Here is a 22,946-nt window from a genome sequence, read left to right on the forward strand (position 1 = left end):
TAAAAAAATATTATTTGGTCATTCTAAGAGATGTTTATTATTGTGACTTAAGTATATTTGTTTCTAAACAGCTAAAATATTTCCATGTTACTCAACTTGGGGGACTTTTCTCTAAATAGTGTCACTACAGGATATCAACATGAAAAAAGCTTTCAAAAGCTCCACAGTCCAAGACCAGCAAGTGGTTTCGAAGAACAGCATCCCTAACCCTGTGTCGGACATCTACAACCAGAGTGATAAACCGCCGCCTCTGAACATCCTGACACCGTACAGGTGAGGCTTCGTGTGTCCCGGGGCCTTCTCAGCACAGACAAGGTGGGAGGGTGACAGTGCTGTGAATGTATCTTTCAACTTCGAAAATAAAAATTGCAGTGTTATAGACAAATCAGACATGGGTGCAGAATTGTTAAAGTTTTTGAAATTTTATCTATATTTCAAAATATAGATAAACTTACCAAGAAAAGTTTGAGTTCTGATTTTAGCTTTTAAATGTAGACATCTTAACTAGAAGTGAGCACGGTGCAATACACAGTATTGTGTGTGCTTATGTTGTTCCTCACAGTCAGAGTCAGATTTAAAGGAAATGCACAATTCAGTTATAATGCAGCAAAATAACTGTCTGGACATTTCAGCCCTGCAGAGACATTTGTTATTTAATTCAGAAAAATTATTCTGCAGCATTAGGAGTGTTTAAGAGTGGAAATACGATCAACACATTAACTTTCTGCTGTTGTAAAATGGTAGGACACATTATCCAAACCACACTTCCAAGAAAAAGAATGAAAAATAAATAAGTGCAAAAATTAACATTAAGAAACTAAAAATGCTTTTTTATGACACCTGTGTTACACCCCCACCACATCACTTCTTTCTTCCCATATTTTCTGTCACTTTCTTTCCCGTCTCCCTTTGTCCTGTGCTTTCTCATTGCACACCAAGCTCTCGTCCATCTTTTTACCTGTCCTGTGGAGCACATTCCTTCAGCCTCTGATGGGCAGATTGTGGTAGGGAGTGGTCCTCACTGCCACAGTGTCTGCCCTGTGGGTGATGTTCCTGCCTCTTTCAGAATTACTGCCCTCATGGGCCATTGGTCCTCTTCAGGGGGTGCCCAGAGTCTTTCTTGGCCTGAATTCCTGTCCCCCCTCATGGTCTGAGTCCATGTTTGGACCTCCTGCTCCGCTGCTAAAGCAGCAGTTCAGACTACACGCCGTCCTTTCAGCAGGGACAGAGATGTTCTCTCAAAGATGTGGGAGCGCCCACGGAGACGCTGATGAAGGAGGGCCGAGATGCCACGGTTTACCAAGGAACAAGTATACTTATCTGGAGGTGTTAGCTCACTTATTTAAAATGAATGGTATATGTGAATAGTGTTATTGTAAGCCTGTTTTAACTCACAGTTTTGCTTGTCAGCAGCTTCAGTTTTACTTAGGCACTGGGAGCCCTGAGGGCTTGCTTGCTGAGATTTTTGTAAAACACCTCACTAAATTTCTGTTCTAAAGGGAAAATCCAGAAAACTCAACTAACACTTACATTTGAGTAATCAAGATCAACATGAAATATATGTGGTGATTTAAAATTTTTAATTTTGTAAAGAATCAACTCATATATATTGTGTATGTGTATTCAGTTTTATGGATAATAAAAGAAAATAAAAATGTCTGATTTTCTAACAGTGTCTTTAAGAATAGCAGTGCCCATTCAAATCTACTAGTTTTTTTTTTAAGATTTTATGTATTTATTTATCTTTTAGAGGGGAAGGAGAGAGGGAGAGAAACATCAATGTATGGCTGCCTCTTGTGAGTCCCCTACTGGGAACTGGCCTGCAACCCAGGCATGTGCCCTGACTAGGAATCAAACCGCAATCCTCTGGTTCGCAGGCCCGTGCTCAATCCCCTGAGCTACACCAGCCAGGGCTACTGTTTGTTAATACAGTAATATTTTGTATATGTAAAGCACAAACTTTTGCATTTTAACTTGAGTATGATGCTCACGGCACAGTTAATATACGAGCAGTGCGATGTGACTGAAACATCAAGTATTTAGTTGCTGTGAACATAGGACACTTCTGCTATGTTTTTATCCAAAGTTAACATTTTCTAGCTTATGTGAGTTCTGCCATCATTTAATATTAGCTCCATTTTTTAATGTGAATTTTATACGTCTTAAATTTTGCAGCAAGTTCATGCTCAGATTTTCTTTATCTTTACTTATATCCAAGGCCTAGTATTTAGGGAAACAAATTACATTTTTCACAATAATGCTGTTAATGAAACCTGTAATTCAGGTGCTCATCAATTAGGGATTTTAGAAAAGAGAGGCAGGATTTTAAGTAATCTGAGGTTAAGTATAGAGTGAAAGCACTAGTTTGTTGGTGATTTTCAGAGAAAGTGAGCAGAACAACCCTCATGGGAACTACGCCTTTATTATTTGGTGAGGAGTGCACCCGAACGTGGCGCGGCAGGGGCCTCAAGGGCAGACAGGTTTTGCTCCTACAATAATTCACTTAGCCCTTCCTCTTCCGCTTCCTGTTCCTGTTCCTCTTCTTCCCCCTCCTCCTCCTCCTCCTCTTCCCCCTCTCCTCTTTACCCTCTCCCTCTTCCTCTTTAGTTTTTAAAGTGTTAATACAATAAGTGTTTACTTAGCATCATGATTATTTTGAGATTTACTATTGATTCATATTACAACTTTGGACTCATGTTGGCTGCATTTTTACTGGTTTTATGATAAATGAATATCTTATGTAAAGACTTGAAATAGTCTCTAAACCGTGATAATTGTAGCAGTGCTTAAAAATGAAATGGCTGCAAGTGAATTTTCTTTGCAGGTTACTTCCACTTTAAAAATATTTCATCATTGGTCATCTTAGTCACAATATTTTGCTTTTTTTCTAAATGAACTTTTAGATATTGGGCAAACCTGATTGAGAAGAAGGGATAGAGTATTACTAATCTTTGTCCTTGTGACATTGACACTCCAGAATGGAAGTAACTGTGTGTGTAAGTGAAGAATCCATCTGTTTCTGTGTATAGCCCCCTTTGGGAATAAACAGAACATTTCCTGGAATAATTGAGGGATTTAATATTACTGTTTATGAGCCATATCTTGATTTTTAGGAGCACTTTTCTATACTTAAATCCAAATTTGCAGTTTTTACCTAATTCTGGAAAAAGTTGCTGATTTTGGTTCAAGTAAGGAAATCTGAGAAACTTAATGTCTAGGACAGTTAAAATGCCTCATGCAGATGTTATAATCTCATGAGTTAAAAGTGAATTGTCTTAGCCACACATGTAGATACCTAACAACCTTTTTTTCTAACTTGTAATACCTTGATTTATAGAGATGATAAAAAGGACGGCCTGAAGTTCTATACTGATCCTTCCTATTTCTTTGACCTCTGGAAAGAAAAAATGCTGCAGGACACAGAAGACAAAAGGAAAGAGAAAAGGCGACAAAAGGTAAATAATTCCAGTAAGGGAAAGGTGCATCTGAATGTGTAAATGGATTCTTGTGTAGAAGGAAATTAGTAAATTGTTTACTTGAGTGGTTGAGATATTGGCTTTAGTGGTGAAGGTTTTTAGAGATTATATTATTTATCTGAAGATACTGACCAGTTAGTATTAACTTGTAATATTGTTAGGATTAACACAGTAATACTATTTTTCAGTGAATTATCTTGATTTGTTCTTTGACACTTGTTTTGCTTTCACAAAAGTAGTGGCTAAAATTTCACTTTTGTTTGTAACCATGTTTTAAAATTTTTTAAAGGTTTTATTTATTTATTTCAGAGAGGGGAAGGGAAGGAGAAAGGGAGAGAAACATCAGTGTGTGGTTGCCTCTCAAACACCCCCTTCCAGGGACCTGGCCCACGTCCCAGGCATGTGCCCTGACTGGGACTTGGACCAGCGACCCTTTGGTTCCCAGGCTGGCACTCTATTCACTGAGCCACAATAGCAAGGGCCATGTTTTAGAACTTTTCTCCTGCTTCGATTTCAAAAGCAGTCAACATTCCATATCAGAAATAGTTCTCTGCTTTCATCGTTTTAAAGCTTTCTTCATTGTTGGGTTGCCACCTAGTTGTAATTTAATGCTCTGATGAGCTGTCCATATTGGATTGAGAGTATGTGTGATCTGCAAGTGCAGTGGGTGGTATTTACAGGAAGGGAGATCCCTCCGGTGGGCGGTGGCAGGCAAGATCATTGCAAGTCTGAAGGCTGACGAGCACCTGCGTTGTAAGCACTCTGGGAGGTACAAGCCCACTCTGCTCAGGTGTAGGGGCTTCTGTTTTGATGTCCTTTAGGGCCCAGAAATTAGATTTAAGCACTAAGAAGAGTTAATTCTCTAAAGGCTAATATTTGCTAAGACTTTTCATATGTAAGCTGTTTTTAAAATATGACCACCTGGTTTGCTTGACGAATATTAGAGTGCTTTAGTTAAGAGAACTGCTTACCTTTTGTGGGTTCTCAGTCTTAAGGTTTTGAGGCATTTAGATATATTGCTTGGTAGGGGTGACAGTTTGGGATGGAAGATAATTTGAAGTTTGAAAGCAGGATTTAAGATAGGGAACCTGAGAATGATTTATGAACTGTAAGTGCAAGGTGTTACTGAAGTCCAGGAAGAGAATTCCAAAGGCTTGGTTAGTCATCCTCTCCTATTCTTCTGGGTTCGAGAGATTAACTGGGAAATCTTGGAAGAGGTACTGAGTATTCATTCAAGTGGAGGAGTATTCCACCTAAAAAGCTACAAAGTGGTCCAGTGAAGAAAAGGAAGATCCATTCTCTGGATCAGAAAAGAAACAGATACTTAATAAAGTCATATTGGTCTTGATGGCCACACCTCTTGGTAGTAATGGGGCAAAATGCCAGGGATTTTAAGAGCGAATTCCTTTAAAATGTGCCCGCCTTTCAAATTACCATCTAGGTTTCCCTTCTCAGTGATAACTTTTGATGAAAATACTTGCAATTTTTCACCATTGTTCTTCAGGAAAGAACAGTCTTACCTACATACGATAATCCTGCCATCACGATTAGTTGTCATTTCCTTGGTGGTCTTGCACATTCTTCAAACACATAAAATTCTGATAAGAATTTATTATTCATTCATTTACTTAATGATTCCTTTTTTAAAAATGCCTTTAAATGCTAGATAAACAGCGGTACAAATAATAGGATTATCACACTCGGGGAGATTGCAGTAGAGTGGGGAAAATAAACATTAAACAATCATGCAGCCCCCTGAAACTCAAAGAGGGAAAGAAATTCAGGAATTTTAATGCAGATCTGCTCTATGTAGGAAAGAAAATGAGGCAGCAAGATAGCCTTTGTTCTGGAAATCCTCCAGGGTTTCTGAAGAGCACGTCACTTTCAATTTGGAACTGACTAGTCTCTCTGAAGAAGAAATTAGTTTAGAAAATTTGGGTATGGGAATTCCATTGTTTTTGAACTTTGTTTTCTTACTTTCATAGTTTAAAAACATTTTAAAAATGACTCAAGTAAATAGGTAGTTTTTAAGTATGCAGTTACACTGCTGGTGAGTGTTTTGAAGGAGATGGCGTGCTGTGGGTAAGATGACAGGGTGGGGGAGGACAGTGAAAAGGAAGTGGAGTGTGAAGGACAGCCTCTCAGGGGTGTCCTTCACTGAGATAAGTCGGCGTGTGGGTGCATGTGTGTTCATGTGTACGTGAGGGGGTGCTGGGGGAGCCTTCTCAGTAGAAGTAGCAAAGATCATTCTGGGCTAAGAAACAGCTTTGGCTTCTTTTAGGGGTTTGGGTGTCAGTCAGTGTAGTTAGAGTATGGCTGCGTCACTGCTAACACTTTGTCATGTGTGGTTCCCTGTGTGTGCGTGATGTATGGCTGCGTCACGGCTAACACTTTGTCATACGTGGTTCCCTGTGTGTGCGTGATGTATGGCTGCGTCACTGCTAACACTTTGTCAGACGTGGTTCCCTGTGTGTGCGTGATGTATGGCTGCGTCACTGCTAACACTTTGTCATGTGTGGTTTCTTGTGTGTGCGTGGTGTGTCCATGTTGGTGAGTAAATTTGAGGCTGAACCTGTTACAAAGACAGTTATTGTAACACTTAATCCTTAAATATGTCAACAAACATCTCTTAAAAGGGGAACATATGATTAATTTAATCAGGATGTATGTTAGAATCCATTGAAATCTCCCTCCTTTTATTTCTTTTGTTGTTACTGTTTTAGTTTTTAAAAGTATACACACAATAGATACTGGTTGTAAAATGCTCAAATTACACTAAAGTAAACACATTAGTTTGGAAAATTTGGGGTGTCTCCCCCTGGGCATAACTAACTACATTAACATTTAACATGCATATTTTTAGATTTAGCTTTTTTTATTTTCAGGCATTCATAAATACATACATATACATTACACAAAGTATTTTTACCTATATAGAAATATACTACATACAACTAATACATACACACAAGCATACACATTAACTGACATAACTGGAGATATACTTCATTCCTTTTAATAGTTGTGTAGTATTCTACAGTATGATGTATCATAAACTATTCATTACTGTATTAACGAATATTTAGGTTGTTTCTAAATTGTTGCTATTACAATACTATAGTAGGTATCCCTGTCCACATATGCAGATATTTCTTTGGGGTAAATTTCTAGAAGATGAATGTGAGTTTAAATTTTGAAAGATACCATCATGTTGCCTCTGACCCTTAAAACACCAAACCAATTTATGTTTTCAACAGGCTTCCTCCTCTGTGGATATTATTTTTTTATGAGCCCTCTTCCTACCCCCCAAAAAATCTAATACGCATTACTTATCTTTTCATCTTTGCTAACTCCTTATATATTTTCTGTGAACTTCATATTTAGATGTTCTTTGCCAATACATTGTCTACGCCTCCTTAATTCCTCCAAAAACAGTCCAGTCATTGTCTTCACTGCCACCCTGAGTTGCCTACCATCCTTTCAACTAGGCCTCCTGAGTTAGCTTTCTTCCTGGTGTCTCTACCTTTCCCCTCAGTCTGTTCTCCATTATGTAGAGGGATTTTTTCAAATGCCTCTTCCTCTTCAGTATGTCAGCCCCACCCATCTTACTGTTCAGTGGTTCTCCATTGCTCTTGGGATAAAGAACAACACTTAAAATTTTTTTGATATATTGATTTTAGAAAAAGAGAAACATCAGTTTGTTGTTTCACTTACTTATGCATTCACTGATTGGTTCTTCTATGTGCCCCGACTGAGGATTGAACCTGCAACCTTGGCATATGGGGATGATGCTCCAATCAACTGAGCTACCCAGACACGACTAGAACAACATTTTTAACATAGCCTTTAAGGTCTTGCCCATTTTTCTGACCTTGAGGGCCATTCACCCTCACTCACCACTTACCTTCTTTTATTTCTCCTAATGCAATGCTCTCCCTGCTCGTGAGAGTCCTCGCACACTCTGTCCCCTCTTGGCACGCATCTGACTCGAGCTTCTTTGCAGAATTAATGCCCACTCTATACAGCTCTTGCCTTTCACTCTCTCCTAGACAGTGTCCCCAACTTGCAGAGTAGACAGCATTTTACACATGATGCATTTGTGTTTTACCACATTTTTAAATTTCTATGTATTTATTTTCAGAGGGAGGGGAAAGGAGAGAAAGAGAGGGAGAGAAACATCTATCCGTTGCCTCTTGCACTCCCCCAACTGGGGACCTGGCCCACAAGCCAGGCGTATGCCATGACCGGGCATTGAACCAGTGTCCTTTGGGTTCACAGGCAGGAACTCAAGCCACTGAGCCACATCAGCCAGGGCTGTTTCACCACATTTTATAATTACACATTTATTTCTTTGATTGTGTAGTCTCCCCCACTGGACTGCAAGCTCCATGAGGACAGACACTTGTTTTGTTGTTGTTATTTGTCCTTTTTATCATCACTGCCTGGTGTGGGCTGGGATATAGTAAGCCCCATAAGCTTACCTGGACTTGATGACTGAGTGTGCACTCTGGGTACAGCCACGTGTGGAGAGACTGTATGAGGAGTGTAGGTCTTAAAGGCACATAGTTCTTGTCTTTAGAGATCATAAAATTTATGAGGGAAGCAGGAAAAACATACAAACACACATAGAAATAATTGTGTTCACCTTTAACGAAGCACTTATGTGAGACCCAAGTATTTATTGGATACATTTTTGCTGGCAAAGTAGGACTGGAGCAAGAATGAGTCTTTGTATGGGAAGGTAAGTTCTTACCTTATTTTTGTTTGGGGTTCAGCTCATTGCACAACTAGCTTGACTATTCCTTTTAGAAACTGAAAACAGAACATCTTGAATTCTTTTTGAAAGATGACTGCCTGTTAACAAACCAGTCAGAATTAGGTAGGGGTGGGAAGGGATTTCTCTAGGATGTCATCAGATACTTTATCTGTATAATGTAGATCTAAAACATATGGTGCCTTTAAAACAAGCTAACTGCCTAGTAAGGCAGAATTGTTTATTGAAACTGATGGTAAGAAATTCTGGTAGTTGCAGCAGAGTAATTTTTATTTATTTAGGTTAAATAGTTAAGTATCGGTTACTTTGCGTTGGGTTAGACTTTTCTAACATTAGAGTGATGGGAAGGGGACTTGCTCTTGTCTGCACACCAGGCTTGTTTCGGGGCATTATAACTGTGTTTAACCTGTTTTCCTTTCCCTTCTGTCTTGGCATGCTTGCTTTCTTTTCCTGGACCTCAGGAGCAAAAGCGTATAGATGGCACCACCCGTGAGGTGAAAAAGGTTAGAAAAGCCAGGAACAGGCGCCAGGAGTGGAATATGATGGCGTATGACAAAGAGCTCAGACCCGACAACAGGTTGTCTCAGAGTGTGTACCATGGAGCATCTTCCGAGGGATCCCTGTCCCCAGATACTAGGTGTGTGCATGTGTGGTGATGCCCCTGAGCAGTGCTTGGTTTTGCTGTTGCCTGGGAATGACTAGTAGTAGCTTTGGCATTTATATGGCCGCGGTATGTTTCAAATCTTGCCTTAAAAATTTTATGTGTGTGTGCGTGCATGTATTTGAATTTGAAATAACTTAAAGCGGTTTTAATTTACTTTACAATATAACATTGTAAAGTTTACAACATTTAGTTTAGTTTACAACGTAACATTGGGTTATGTTGTATGATTTTTCATATCTCTGACTTAGTTTATTATTCAGTTACTCTAGAGATGTAGTGTTTTAACATGGATTCTGAATTTGGGCTTAATGACTGCCAGTGACCTACATTTTTGTTGTAAATCACTTAATTCTTTGTCTTATTATTTAGCTTAGAATGTTGACTTTTCTTTGCTACTTGATATCAAAAAATGATTGGTAGGTAGCAACTGATGTGATTAAGGAGTAACTTCATTATTCTTTTTCATAGCCTTTTAAAAACTGATGAACAAAAGAGATATTTATTTCTTTAGTTCACTAATCTTATGTACTCTGATTTCAGGAGAAGAATTCTGTTGGTGTTTACTTCAAAACATGTTAACAATTAAGTAAAACTATTTCTTGCAGGTGTGAATAGTGTGCTCAGTAAGTCACATTTGTCACAGAAGGGAGTCAATGAACAACAGGAAATAACTAGTCAGTTTTTAACTTAGGGTTTCCTTTTATTTTGCTCTTGTAAAGTTGTCTTGTATTTGTAGACTCGCTCCAAGTCTTCCGTCAGCATGTAAAAATTTGAACAGAGAATTCTCATGTGATTGAAGAAGGTTTCAAAAAACAGCAACTCCCCGGACCTGGCCTTCGATCTGTGTCCTTTTTAGATCCATTTTGTTTTTCCCATGTCGGTGTTGAGCCCGGACTCCACACACTGAAGCTGCCTAGTGTTGGGTGGTTTCAGGACCTGTAAACATTCCCGCCCCAGAGGGCTGCAAGGCATTGGTTGGATATGCGGCCACTTCTAGCTAATTTCTCTGTAGAGGGGGTTTTCTGCAAAATATTAGAGAATATTTGGACCTTAATTGAGCCCTAGTCTCAAGTTTGAATCTTTGTGTCAATTTATTTCTGTCAGCAGTGAGAATAATGATTCAGTTCTGCTCATAGTTCTTTGGGTGGGAGGAGCACTTAAACTTGATAGCTCCCAGGATGTCAATTCGCTTTTTGGTTTTTTGAGCTAATTTAGTTGTATTGTTTGCTCATGCAGAACATATACTTTATTTTATAATACTCCATATGTACTCTTTTATTTCAGTTATGTACAGATGGAAAATGATTTTTTAATCCCTCAGTTGAGTGGTTGATTCATATTCCAACGTCTGACATAACAGTGCCCCGTGCTGGGTGTCACATTGGTACGCACTCAGATGATGTAGCATTCTGCCTTTGTCTCTGTCTTTTTAGATATATCTTCACTTATTTTTCCAAAAATCAAATGGAATGATCAGTTTTGTTTCTTTAGAATTTTCTTCCGTCTCATACTGTTTTTCATGGCCTCTCATGAAATATTTGTACCAGATAAATAGATTATATTAATCATTGTACTTGGATCACATCCCTTAAATTAATTTAGAAACTTTTTATTTTACTAAAGTATATCACTCTTATTATAAAGTAAAATACATTTTTTATATTTGGAAATTACAGAAAACAAAATATTATCCATAACTTATTATCCAGAGAAACCTCCACTGCATGGTAATGTATGTTTCCCCCTTGGTCTTTTTCCCATACAGGTGTGTGTGTTTCCCTTACAAAATTGAGATCATGTCCTATATTTTTTATCTTTTCCCTTCTTTATTTTTTATATTTAATATTTTGAGTGTTATTTGGAACCATGGTTTTTAATAGCTATATTAGGATAACTGGGAGAAATTTGAGTACTAAGTTTCATGGCTTACATATAATAAAGCTGCCCATGTAAGTAATATATTCTAATCCAGTTCACATGAACTAACAATAAGTTTCTGCATTTTTGCTCTCTCTGTACTGATCAGGAAAGATGGGATTCTACGTATAAATTTAGGATAGGAGTTGATTAAATGCCCACTGCTCCCTTTTATCACTATTCGGGAGCTGTGAGGCCTCCATAGCCAGCTGTCCTTGTGCTTTTCTCATCCTGTTCAGGACCCTGTGTTACAGCTCTGACTCCGCCCACCTGTCTACCCACAAACACCTGGGGGAGTCGTTGGGTTCTCCCACCGAACCCCTCTCTTTATATTCTTCCTGTTTCCAAATCATCTCATTCTTACCAGTGCTCTGCCCTGTAACAGATAGTTACAGGGCCACCCCACTCGTGTCCACATCGGTGTAGTGTCTCTGTGGCTGATTTGTGCCTTCCCACGGTGGGGGGGTCTTTGTCTCCTAGAGTCATTGCGCTCCTCACCTCTCCTCCAGCCTGCTGGGGCCCCCAGTAGGTAAGCCTTCACTTCACCGATCAGTTTCCTGTCCTGCTCACCCTTCCTCCAAGCCCTGCCTTCCACAACTCGCCTGCTGTAGTTCTCAAATTCAGGCCTTCACTGCCTGTTCCTTTACTCACTCACCCATCTGGTTATCCCCCTTTATTGACTTCTTTCAACTCAAGTCGCAAAGCTACTTTATAAGGATAATGCTAAATTATTCAGAATAGTTACAATTCTTGGTTCCTCATCTCATGAGAACTCCATAGTCTTCCAGATGACTTTGCTTCCTTTACAAAGTCACATGCATAGCCTGTAACATAGCCACACACACAGAGTCAAGCACGTGTCACCAGTGCCTCCAGAGTTTTAGGTGTTTATTTACACTATAAAAATAGGTTAAATCTAGATATAGCTGAGATTCTTCCCCCATTAAATGCATTTTTTAACTTATTGGCCAGTAGTTTGCGTAGTTCAAAAGATATATAAGTGTATCATAATACAGAATTTATACTGCAATCAGGGCAGAAAAAAAATGTGAGTTATTAGTTATTATTACTGCAATTAGGGAAGAAAAGAAAAAAAAGAAGCAGTCTTTTGTCATGTGAAGAGCTTTGCTATGCCCTGCAGTGCTCCAGTAAAGGAAAGCTGCTGCCTGATCCCGAGATCGAAGCTCAGCTGGTGTCTCCCCTGCTCCCCCCCATCCCCACGTGTGTCTGCCTGTTTCCTTCAGAGAGAGAAACACAAGCTGAGTCCTGCCCGAAGCCAGCACACACATGTGAGAAAAGTCAGAACAAGAAAAGAAGAGTGGGAGAGGAGGAAAATGGGCATTGAGTTTATGAGTGACGCCAGGACACTGCCACAGGCAGGGAGCACGAAAGAGGACAGAACGCCCAGAGGGTTTGTCATTTTGCTGCTTGGATTGCCAGCCTCAGGCTGCCCACCCGCTTGGCTGTCAGGAGAGGATGTGCAGCCCCCATACTGAACACATGTCCTGTAACCGGGCCAGGAGCGCAAATGTCCGTTACTAACAGCACGGCACTGTGCAGCCGCAACCCACACGCGTCCCAGCGCCCTCCCGAGGGCCTGGCCCGCGTCTGTCTGAGCTGTCAACTAATACGCAGTCTCGGTTTCTTCCAGAGTTTCACCTGCAACTGTGTGTTCAGAGAAACAGGAAGGCCCTTCCACACTCCACCATGTTCTTTCTTTTTTGGCTAAATAAATTTCTTCTATTTAAGAAAACTACATTTCACCATATTGCATTCTGGATTTCCTTTTTTGTTCTTGCTGATAATATTTATCCAGTTTACCTGCCATTTTGTAATTTCTAATGAGATGCTATTGGTTTCATGGCCCCTGAAGTCCTGTGTCTTCCATGCTGCCTTTAAATTAAATGGAACTTGTAACCATCTCTCTGACAAAAGGGTATGAAGTATTGTGAAGTGGGGCTCTGCTGTTTCCTGCTTGCTGACCTGTCTGACTCACTCCGAAGCTGTGAGTCTGAATCCATGTTAACACTCAGCCTGCTGCTGAAGCAGTCATCACGCTGTTGCTTGGAAGCTCTTGTGGGGCTAGACCTAGTTGACAGTAAAGGAAATAAATGTGTGATTTCAGTGCCCTGGTAATGTTACTGTTCAAATATATGCTTATGCCTGTTAGGGGAAATCTTTTTAACTTAAATTTCTCCCACCCTTTTCTTGAACGTCAGGTCTCACGCGTCAGATGTCACAGACTACTCTTATCCGGCCACTCCCAACCATTCTCTTCACCCACAGCCTGTCACCCCTTCCTACACAGCGGGCGACGCGCCGCCACACGGGCCAGCTAGCCAGGCCCCCGAGCATGAGTACCGACCTCCCTCTGCCTCGGCGAGGCACATGGCCCTGAATAGACCTCAGCAGCCACCTCCGCCACCCCCACCACAGGCTGCAGAGGGGCCCCAAGCCTCGGCACCCATGGCTCCAGCAGACTACGGGTAATTCTGTATTCCTTGTACTCAAATTGCTGCCCATCATTGCAATGAAATCTTGCTGTGTGCGGCATGAGAATTTTAATTGAATAATCATATTTTAGAGGCCAGAATGCAGCCCAGAATGACTGAATATAGATACTATTGCTTATGACAAATTATGTGTTAAAATGCAGTGTCACGTTACTTTTTTTTATTTCAGATCATTCTCAGGTGTGTGTCTGTATTCATGTATGCTCCCTTCATACATGTGCTCATGTATGTTTGAGTGGGTTGTTAAGCCGAGGCATCGGTGAGAGGTGGAGCTCTGATTTTGTGCACCTGTCCCAGACCCCGATTTCTCCACGTGTCCTGGGTGGACCACAGAGAATTTGTACTGCGAACGGGAGCACTACACAGGCAGTGCCCCTGTGCCACTTCTCACACTCATCATTCTGCCACCTTGTTCTCTGTCATACGGGGGCAAGTCAGGCACCCCTAGAAAGATCCTCATGTTCACATGTTTAGTAATTCAAGCCCCCACCCGAATTTTGATGGGCTATCCTTGCCCTGTGTTTTTTGGTTTAACCCTAATCTGGGAGAGTCACCCCCTCAGAGTCACTGCCCCCAAAAGTTGGATACGCGTTTCCGTTAGCAGTGTATTCTTAGGTGCAGAGCAGCGCACATCACTTTCTCAGCGTACATCCCTCCGCTTTCAGAGCTCTCCTCCCTCTCTGACCTCACAATCCAGGCTCTTTCTCAACGCTGGTTCTTACTAAGTCAGGACTCCCGAAGTTTGTTCTGAGACTCCAATGTCAGGCAGAAAGAGGGTCTGGAGTCCAGTTGTGTTAGAAAACCATTGACTAAATAGAATTCAGCAGATTTCTGGGCTGTAGGACTTTTTAAAGCTTTTGACATTCTGATGTGCATTGTGGGCTTGGAGAATTTCCATGGAGATGAGATATAAAATACAGAATTTTCCAAATCGAATTGGCCACAGAACCCTTAAAGACAAATTTATGAGCTACCCCTGTTTTTGAGATGCCCAGTTTAGAGGATGCATTTGTGTATTTTATTCTAGTATTTCACAGAAAGTTACTTTCTGAATGGTTATCCTTTGAATGCATTTTAGTGGATGGTTGTGAATTCCATCACAGTGAATAATGTAGACCTGTGGAGCCAAAGAGCAGATATTTGCCCCTGCAGTGTCTTAAATCCAAATGACAATACGTATTGTGTTTGGGGGAGGTCTATTAGGCATGTCAGAACCTCACATGTGACCCTTGGTTGCTGCTTTAATGATTCTGTGTTCCCTCTCTCATTAGGATGCTCCCAGCCCAGATCATCGAATATTACAGCCCCTCAGGACCGCCTCCTCCCCCACCGCCCCCCATGATCCCTTCAGCACAAACCGCCTTCGTCAGTCCGCTCCAGATTCCCGTGCAGCCCTCCTTCCCAGCATCAGCTGGGTCCTCCTACCCAGCGCCTCCTCATCCACCCTCCACAGGGCTGGTGGCCACAGCCCCACCTCCCCCGGGGCCCCCACCTCCCCCGCCAGGCCCTCCTGGTGCAGGCTCTTCTCTCTCCTCTTCCCCCATGCATGGCCCTCCAGTAGCTGAGGCAAAGAGACAAGAAACTGCACAGCCACCCATAAGCGATGCTCGTAGTGATCTTCTTGCTGCTATTCGGATGGGTGAGTGAGTCCCTGAATGTACCATTTCCATTCACAAAGAGATTCATGTCTCCAGTCAGCTGCATCCTGATCTGCAAGTGGCTACTCCCTACACTAGATTGTTTTTTAGAATATGGTTAAAGGAGCTTTATTTGATATTTTAAAAAATAATAAATGTGTTTTTGCCAGCAAAGTAAATACACAATGATAAAGAACTGAGAATTCTGGAAAGCTTTACTTGACTAGAAATAAATAATATAAATGATCATTAATTAATCAACTCTTTTCTCTGCATTCTACTCTGAGCGTAAAAGTATAAATGAAAGAAAATGAGATCATATTAATGATTTTGGTTTTTTTATATCTAAGATATAGCCTAGACTTTTCGTATTTTTAGCTTGATGTGCTGCTTACACCAGTAGTTTCCGACATTTATATAGCTGCAAAACTCCTGGGTCAGTTGCAAGTCCTAGAGCATCTGTGGGCAGATCAGAGTCGGGGAGCCTGGCCCATCGCCACCTGCCTTCCTTCAGAACCCCAAGCTGAACACCTGCTTCCCACCATTTATTCCTTCCCCCAGGCCACGGCCCTGGTTGGTTGAGGGTCACCAACAGGATGCAGAGTAATTCCGAAAGCGTCTCGAACATCGAGGAGCTGCCCAGTCTGTCGGCCACAGTTCAGTTGTTTCCGTCTGGCGGGGCCTGAGGGAGCCTGGCTGTAGCATCGGTGGTGGTCCTCACAGGACGGCTGGGACGCGCTGCCTCCGCTCTGGGCCAGAGCGCCCGCGAGCCAGGCCTGAGCGCGGCCCCCACACCCGCCTCCAGACCCGAGCGGCATTGTCTGTCTGGAATGTCATTGACACATTCTGATTTTGTCAAGGAAAAAAGTCCCAGCGTTTTTTAATACCTTATTGGGAACAAATCTGGAGTCATAATAGGACAGCATTTTGATTTCCAACAGCTGTGAGCCCTGCCCGGTAACAGTGGTACATACAGCCAGCTGTCTGTCCATGAGGGTCTGCTCACGAGAAAGCCTCTGATGAGCCCCCGTGGAGGACTTTCTGCAAAACGTGACGATCACCAAACACCAAGAGCTGCCCAGATAGAGAAACAGTAATGAAACTTGACACCTGACGTGATAGGTGATCTGTAATGGATCCCAACTCTGGTGGAGACCATTTTTCATTTGCTGTATTGGGTCTGTTGTCAAAATTTCAGTAAAATTTGTAGACTGGATGGTGGTATTGTATCTTTGCTAATAGTCTGAATTTGATCATTGTTGTTTTGAGAATTACACATGAAATATTTTAGGGGCAAAGGGCAAAGTACCAAATTACATGCTACTTATTCTTAAATTGTCCAGGAAAAAAAGTGTCCATGTGTATATTAATAACAATGATAAGAGATTGTAAAACACATGTGATCAAGTTATCACTTGGGGAATCTGGATGTGTAGGTCATATGGGAACATTTAATACTAGTCTTACAGCTACTGGATAAATCAGAAATGGTTTCAAAAAGAAAATAACCCACTTTGTTACTTACTAGATAAGAGAGTAGATGTTTGGATTTTATGCCCATTTCGACCATAATTGTTGAAACAGATGTTTCTCAGTCACCGCTATAGGTTAGTCAGAGCCGTCCAGCCTGTGCAGGAAACTGTTCTGTAATGAGAGAGGTGTTTTGAGTCCACACGGTTCAGTGTGGTAGCCTGTCGGTTACCTTCACAGCCATCTGTGGCTAGTGGCTACCGTGTTGGACGGTGCAGCTCTCAAATTTTCTTAAATGTTGTTTATGTGCCCTGAAATTATCATTGTTTTATATTTCAACGTCTTATTTTCCAAGCCTTTCTCATTTCAGATTTTCAAAACTGTTTTTATTCTTCGTGTCAGTAGGAAGACAAGACAGTGAAGTAGACTTACTAGTTTGTTTTCTTTTCATTTGGGGCAAGTGAAAGGATTTAAATCTAAACTGTGTATTGTGTCTTTAGGAATTCAGCTGAAAAAGGTGCAGGAGCAGCGTGAACAAGAGGCCAAGCGCGAGCCAGTGGGGAACGACGTGGCCACCATCCTGTCCAGGCGCATTGCCGTGGAGTACAGCGACTCCGACGACGACTCCGAGTTTGACGAGAACGACTGGTCTGACTGAGGCGGTTTGCAGGGCGGCAGGGGCCGGGGCTGGTGGCCAGCCAGGAGGCCGTGTGTGGGAGGTGTATTAAAAATTTTAAGTGTTCTCAACACCAAAATAGTGGTATTATAATCCTGTAGCTTAGCGACTTTTGTATTAATAACGTGATACTGCTTTTGCACATCCAAAAATTCTGGGTTCCTTAAGCATTTACTGTGTAATACTTAAGTGCCACTAAATATAGCAAATTGTGCTGCACACGAGGAACACGCTGTAACTATTGCATTGTCCTGAAAACAGCAGTTGGCTTCCTTTTCCTTGGTTATGCAAGTGTTTAGTGCAGTTTGGGTTTACTTGTACCTTGTAATCCTGCAGACTCGCTGTGTGTTTGTGGAGCTGCTTGGCCTTAGGTCCTGGCCAGGTCAATGACTGTGCGTCAGAGTGACGTCTTCCAATCAGTACGTGATACTGCTTCAGCTTTGTGTGTGTGTGTCTCCGAAACTGGTTCTAGAGAGAAGGATTTAATACGTAAGGAGAATCCAGTGCTTCTGCTTCCGTTTTCTTGGCGTGGTAGAGTCCGTGAATTTGAATGTTCTGTTGAATAATGTCACTGCCTTTGCACGCTCTTATAAAATGTGAAATTGGAAGGGCCCGTTCCAGGCAGGATTCCCAGTGGGCATTCATTTAGTCAGTGCTTGCTGATGATTTCTGTAAGAGGTAAACAGCTCAGGAGTAATGAAAGTGAGGAACAGGGTCCCTTTCCCTTCAGCCTGGGCACCAGCCCCGCAGAGCAGGGCCAATGGTCTGGAAACTGCGGGCGGAGTCGGGCAGAGCTGCCCAGTGTGGGCTCTGCTTGCAAAGGAGACTTCCCTTCCCGGAGCCCTGTCCTGAGTGAGGCTGGTTGGAGTTCTCAGCTCCCTGTGCACTCCAGGTGGCACCTAGCTCCGCACGGTCTGAGCTTTGAGCCTGGGTGCAGGTGAGTGGAGAGGTTGCCAGCTCTTTAGATGAGGGTTCCATCCCAGGAGCGAGGCCTTCGCTCTGTCCTAGAAGCACACGGTTCTCTTTTCTCAGACTGTCATCAGCACATTGCGTTTTAACAAGTACCTCAACTTAGATTAGACCTGTAGCTGTAGCAGATTGCCTCCCTTTCACCTTTGCCCTTCCTTCTCCTCTTCCCACACGGTAGTGCGGAGACCAGGGGGTTCGTATTCCTGGTGAAGGCAGACGTGGGGAAGCTCACGAATGAGAGCTTATATTTTATAATTTCGAGTGAAGGATAACGGCTTGTCTAGAATAAACAGCACCCTAGGTTTTGATTATAAATAGGACTGCACAAATACACTAAGACACTTTACTTACTAAGGAGTTCTTAAGTAGACCCAGCGTTTCAAACAGATGGCAGGTACCAGTGATACTCCATCGTGATGAAGGCATCTTTACCTAAAGACAGAGTTGTTTGGGTCAGTTTGGGTCGATGGTGGGAATGTAAAGTACACAGGACTGTGGCAGAGTTGTGTTAATGAGTTCCTCTGAGGAAATGAACCCCCCACCCCGTCCCCCCAGCATGTCTGTGTGTCCCTGAGTGGACACTGGCTTGGCTTGTATATGGTCATCAATGAAGCCTGTGTGTTGGGTTTAGTCACGTAGATTTTGAAACTCTGAAAAGCCTCACGTCTGTATCTCCCTTCCAAGGCCATGACTATACCAGGCCGTCGAGCCTCTTCAGCCACACGGGCTGTTGGCGCGCCTGCTTCCGGAGTCCCCGCTTCTTGGAGCTGGTCACCACTGGGCTGTCGCCGTAGTTTTGTGCAATATAATAAGCAGTAGTTATTAATGAGCCTTTACATTTCTGTTCTGTTTTTTTAAGGTAGAGGCCTACTCTGTTGGCATTATTCTTGGGGTTTTTTCATTTTTAGTCTTATTTTGTCTTTATAACAATATTTTGCCTTTACTAGTAACAGTGCTTTGTGTTTTTGCCCCTTTTGGATTAGGAGTGGCCTGCAGTTCTGGAGTCGTGTTTGGTGACGTTCCTTTGTTTCTCGTGCCCCTTCTGTTCCCAGGATGGGGGGCACGTGACGCTGCTACCGGTGTCAGCTTTCCTCTGTTTGGGTCACTGCCGGGAAATCAGTGGCACTTCATTCATGAATATTCATAAGCCTATTAGTTATTAGTTTTCTTCCTGTAATTTCATCAACAAGTTATTTTTCAGCTTGATTTTCAGACTAGTGAAACACCTTGTGCCCTGAGCCGTTTCCTGTAGCATCTAAAAGAATGGAAAAAGACGAAAATTCGATTCCGATTATTTTTGGCAGTATTCTCCTCAGCAAATTTGATTGATTCTAAAATTTAAGTTTGAACTTTTTCTAATATGGTATTACATGAAAAGAGTGATTGTGGTGAATTTTCAGCGTTCATTTTTCAAAAAGTATTTATGAAAACAAATAGAAAAAAGCATTTAAAAGCGTATTTCATATCTATGAATTTTACATTTTACAGGAGTTATGTATTATCATAAGGTTATTTTAAGTTGTCCCCAGTCTTTTCCCCACGTGTGTTTCACTTTACTGTCCCACAAGCTTTCTCTCATAGCTCGCAGTCGGCTGGGGGCTGCAACTGCGCCGTGTCCGCAGCCGCAGCACAAACGCGATACAGCTGATTTCCTTCTGTTCGCCCCAAACCAAACCCTAAGATTCCGTTCCCTTACGTTTTTCTTTAGTGAAAAGTATACTGTTAGAGAATTAACATTTTTATTTCTGTGAATTTGTAGACTATCAAAGTCTTTTCTGAGTACCAAATGACTAGGTTGTGAAAGTTTTGTGATAATTTGCAACTGAAGTACGTGATACATGTTAACCCACTGAGGACGTGAGGACGCGTCAGCCAGAGCACAGGTGCTTTCCGTTTCTGAGGCCGAGTGTCTGCCATCCTGCAGCCACAGCGGCACTGATGTGACCTGGGTTTAAAGCGGTGTTCAAAACCCTCCTGTCAAACAATTTTTATCTGTTTGTATATCTTACTATATAGATTATGTACAAGTAACATCGAAATAAAATGACACTTTTAACCCTAAAAGGTGTGGCTTATTTCTGACAGTGTTGTGGTGTCAGCCATCACTGTCATCTGAAGTCCCTGCTGCAGGGGAGGGAACGAGCCCCGTTCTGCCCTCCTCTGCCCCCCGGAGCTTTTAGTCTAAGGAGAGAGAGTGCGATTGAGGTGACCTGACGTGGGCTTTAGTCGGGGACAGGGGACAGGCCCAGGGTAGCCTGGGGGCCAAGGGAAGCTGAGGTCTAAGAGTGAACAGAAGTGAACTAAGGGCCAAGGGCAGGAAAAGGAGTTTCTTGACGGCAGGGACAGCATTCATTTCCCTAATGTGAAAAGGACGATGTGGGCGGTAATGGAACCAAAGGATCTGTGAAGTGGAAGGTGTGAGGAAGAGGAGGGGTCCTGAGACGGGAGACCGAGGCGGCGGAAGGCTTCAGTCCCCAGCACGCAGGAGGGAGGGACCTTTTTGACCCAGCAGCTGTCACCACAGCTGCCGCTGCAGATGTACAGAGAATCCCTCCGCATTTGCGTCCTGTGGATCGTGCTGTGGTGTTGGCAGCCCCGTGCCTCAGGCAGCGCTGATGTTCTGTGTAGAAAGGATCTCCGTGCTCAGCCAGCGCTTCCTAGTGGTGAGGATGGGGGACTGGCCGCTGCTTGCATGGCTCGGGTCTCAACGCTTGGTCTCGTAATTCTTCAGTTTTCGACTGTGACCCCGTGTTTCATGGTAGACCTTCAAGTGTTAGGTAAATGTGCCTCTTCCCCAGCATTTTATTATGGAAAAATCTAAACCTACAAGAAAATTGTTCAGTAAATGCCCATATACCTATGTCTGTCCATCTAGCCACCTAGCATTTACCGTATTTTCTGCATTTCAAAGTACACGCTAGTGTCTTCACCCCTGAACCCTTCAGTATTCATATCACGGACTGGAGTTTACTCTTTGTACTTAATATTTTTTAAGGTAAAAGATACTTAGAGTGAAATACACACATCTTAAGTATACCACTAAGTGGAGTTTTAACAAGGTAACATTCATAACACAAATCCCATCAAGGAAGAACATTTCCACAGCCTCAGAACGTTCCCTCCACCCTGTCCAAGTCCATTCTCCCCTGCGCTGGCCCCTGGAACAAGTACTGTTGGGATTTTTTCCCCAGAGATTAGTTTAGCCTGTTCTTCAGCTCGATGTATATGCAGTAAAACAGTATATGTGTCCTTTTGCATCTGGTTTCTTTTGACATAGTTCTTAAAATTCATTCATATACCATTGCATGGATTGTTTACTCCTTGTTATCACTGACTGGTGTTCCATTGTAGTATATACCACAGTGGGTTCATCTGTTCTCTTGGGTTAAACCTATACAGGTAATTTTGGGGGCATTTGTGTTCATCCTTTCTTGGATATATATAGGAATGAAATTGCTGTGTCCTGGGTAGATGTATTTTTAGTTAGGTGGGGTTTTTTTTACCTTTTATTTATTTATTTATTTTGAGAAAAAGGGGGAGGAAGGGAAAAAGAGGAGAGAAACATCAACCAGTTGCCTCTCACACACCCCCCACTGGGGACCTGGCCTGCAGCCCAGTCATGTGCCCTGACTGGGGGTCGAACCTGAAACCTTTCAGTTTGCAGGCCGGCACTCAGTCCACTGAGCCCCATGAGCCAGGGCTATTTTTTAAGGTTTATAAGAAACTGCCAGAGATTTTGCAAAGTGGCTGCAGTGTTTCACACATACCAGCGATGTTGCTTCACATTCTCAGATGTACTTCTTTGTGTTTATCCTGCTTGGGGTTCACTGAGCTTGACTGTAAATTTATGTCCTTCATGATGTGAGGAAATACTTGGGCCTTATTTTTCCAAATGTATTTTTTGTCCCTTTTGGTCCTCTCCTCCTTCATATTCCTATGGCACATATGTTCGACCTTTTGAAGTTGACCCACCATTCTTTGAAGGTCTTTCCACTTAAAATTGCTTTTTCTCTCTGTTCTGCAGGCTGGGTGATTTTTATTGATCTATCTTCAGGTTCAGTGACTCTTTATTCTGTCACCTACAATTTGCTCTTAAGCCCATTTAGTAAATCTTTTATTCTGACATTGTCTTTTCCACTTTGGAATTTTCTATCGGTTCTTGTTCTGCAGTTTTGTTTCTCTGCTTAGATTTCCTACTTGTTCGTTTATTACAAGCTTATTCTCCCTTACTCTGGGAACATAAGGACATTCACTCTTTAAACACCCTTGCCCTGCTAATTCAGACATCTAGATCTTTTCAGGATTAATCCCTTGATTGCCTTTGCTCTCGAGCACATTCCTAGTACTTTTGGACTGTATCATAAACTTTATGAGTCATATATTTTAGAGATTCTGAATTCTGTTATATTCCTTGGAAAAATATTGATTTTTTTAAAGGGAGGCAGCCAACGGGGCTGGACTTGAGCTCTGCCCTCCCGCCTCCCCTCCCTCATCCCGTGCAATGAATAGCTATGGAAATCTCTTGAGTTATTCACTAGGCTACTTTGAGTTGCCCTTGTTCGTGTCTGGTTATAGGATCAACCGGAGGTTGGGGCCGTTTTACACAGGATTTTTGGATCCTTCTCTCTGCCTCTTGCTTCTGGGACTCGCCCCTCACTTTCTAACTGCCCGAGTCACTCTACACGTGGTCCTGTCAGTTCTTCAGCCAGTAAGGCTGTGGGTGGGGTAAGCTGGCAAGGTGATGGGTTTTATGTTTAAGTTTAGCTGCCCTACTTGGCAGGACAGAGCCTGGCTTCTGGCAAAAAGCCCTTAAAATACAAGAAATGCACCCAAAGGTTTTTCCTTCCAAG

General features: G+C 42.4%; 1 protein-coding gene across 5 annotated transcripts in view; it reads left to right on the forward strand.

The window, feature by feature from the left end:
- Nucleotides 1-20,160, forward strand: part of WASF3 (WASP family member 3) — a 149,751-nt gene extending 129,591 nt beyond the window's left edge. For 4 of the 5 annotated variants that reach the window (XM_037058866.1, XM_037058868.1, XM_037058869.1 and 1 more), the window contains 6 exons: nucleotides 120-273; nucleotides 3,338-3,455; nucleotides 8,712-8,887; nucleotides 13,051-13,317; nucleotides 14,616-14,983; nucleotides 16,952-20,160. In XM_037058866.1, coding sequence (XP_036914761.1) covers nucleotides 120-273; nucleotides 3,338-3,455; nucleotides 8,712-8,887; nucleotides 13,051-13,317; nucleotides 14,616-14,983; nucleotides 16,952-17,109 — 1,241 coding nt within the window. In that variant the 3' untranslated portion in view covers nucleotides 17,110-20,160. Of the gene's footprint in view, nucleotides 1-119; nucleotides 274-3,337; nucleotides 3,456-8,711; nucleotides 8,888-12,075; nucleotides 12,243-13,050; nucleotides 13,318-14,615; nucleotides 14,984-16,951 lie in introns of all 5 variants that reach the window. The other variant, XM_037058871.1, reaches the window with a different exon arrangement.
- The last annotated feature ends 2,786 nt before the right edge of the window (nucleotides 20,161-22,946 follow it).

The sequence above is a fragment of the Sturnira hondurensis genome, unplaced genomic scaffold (assembly GCF_014824575.4).
Source record: "Sturnira hondurensis isolate 20B ecotype Veracruz unplaced genomic scaffold, ASM1482457v3 Scaffold0010428, whole genome shotgun sequence".
NCBI classification, from domain to species: domain Eukaryota; kingdom Metazoa; phylum Chordata; class Mammalia; order Chiroptera; family Phyllostomidae; genus Sturnira; species Sturnira hondurensis.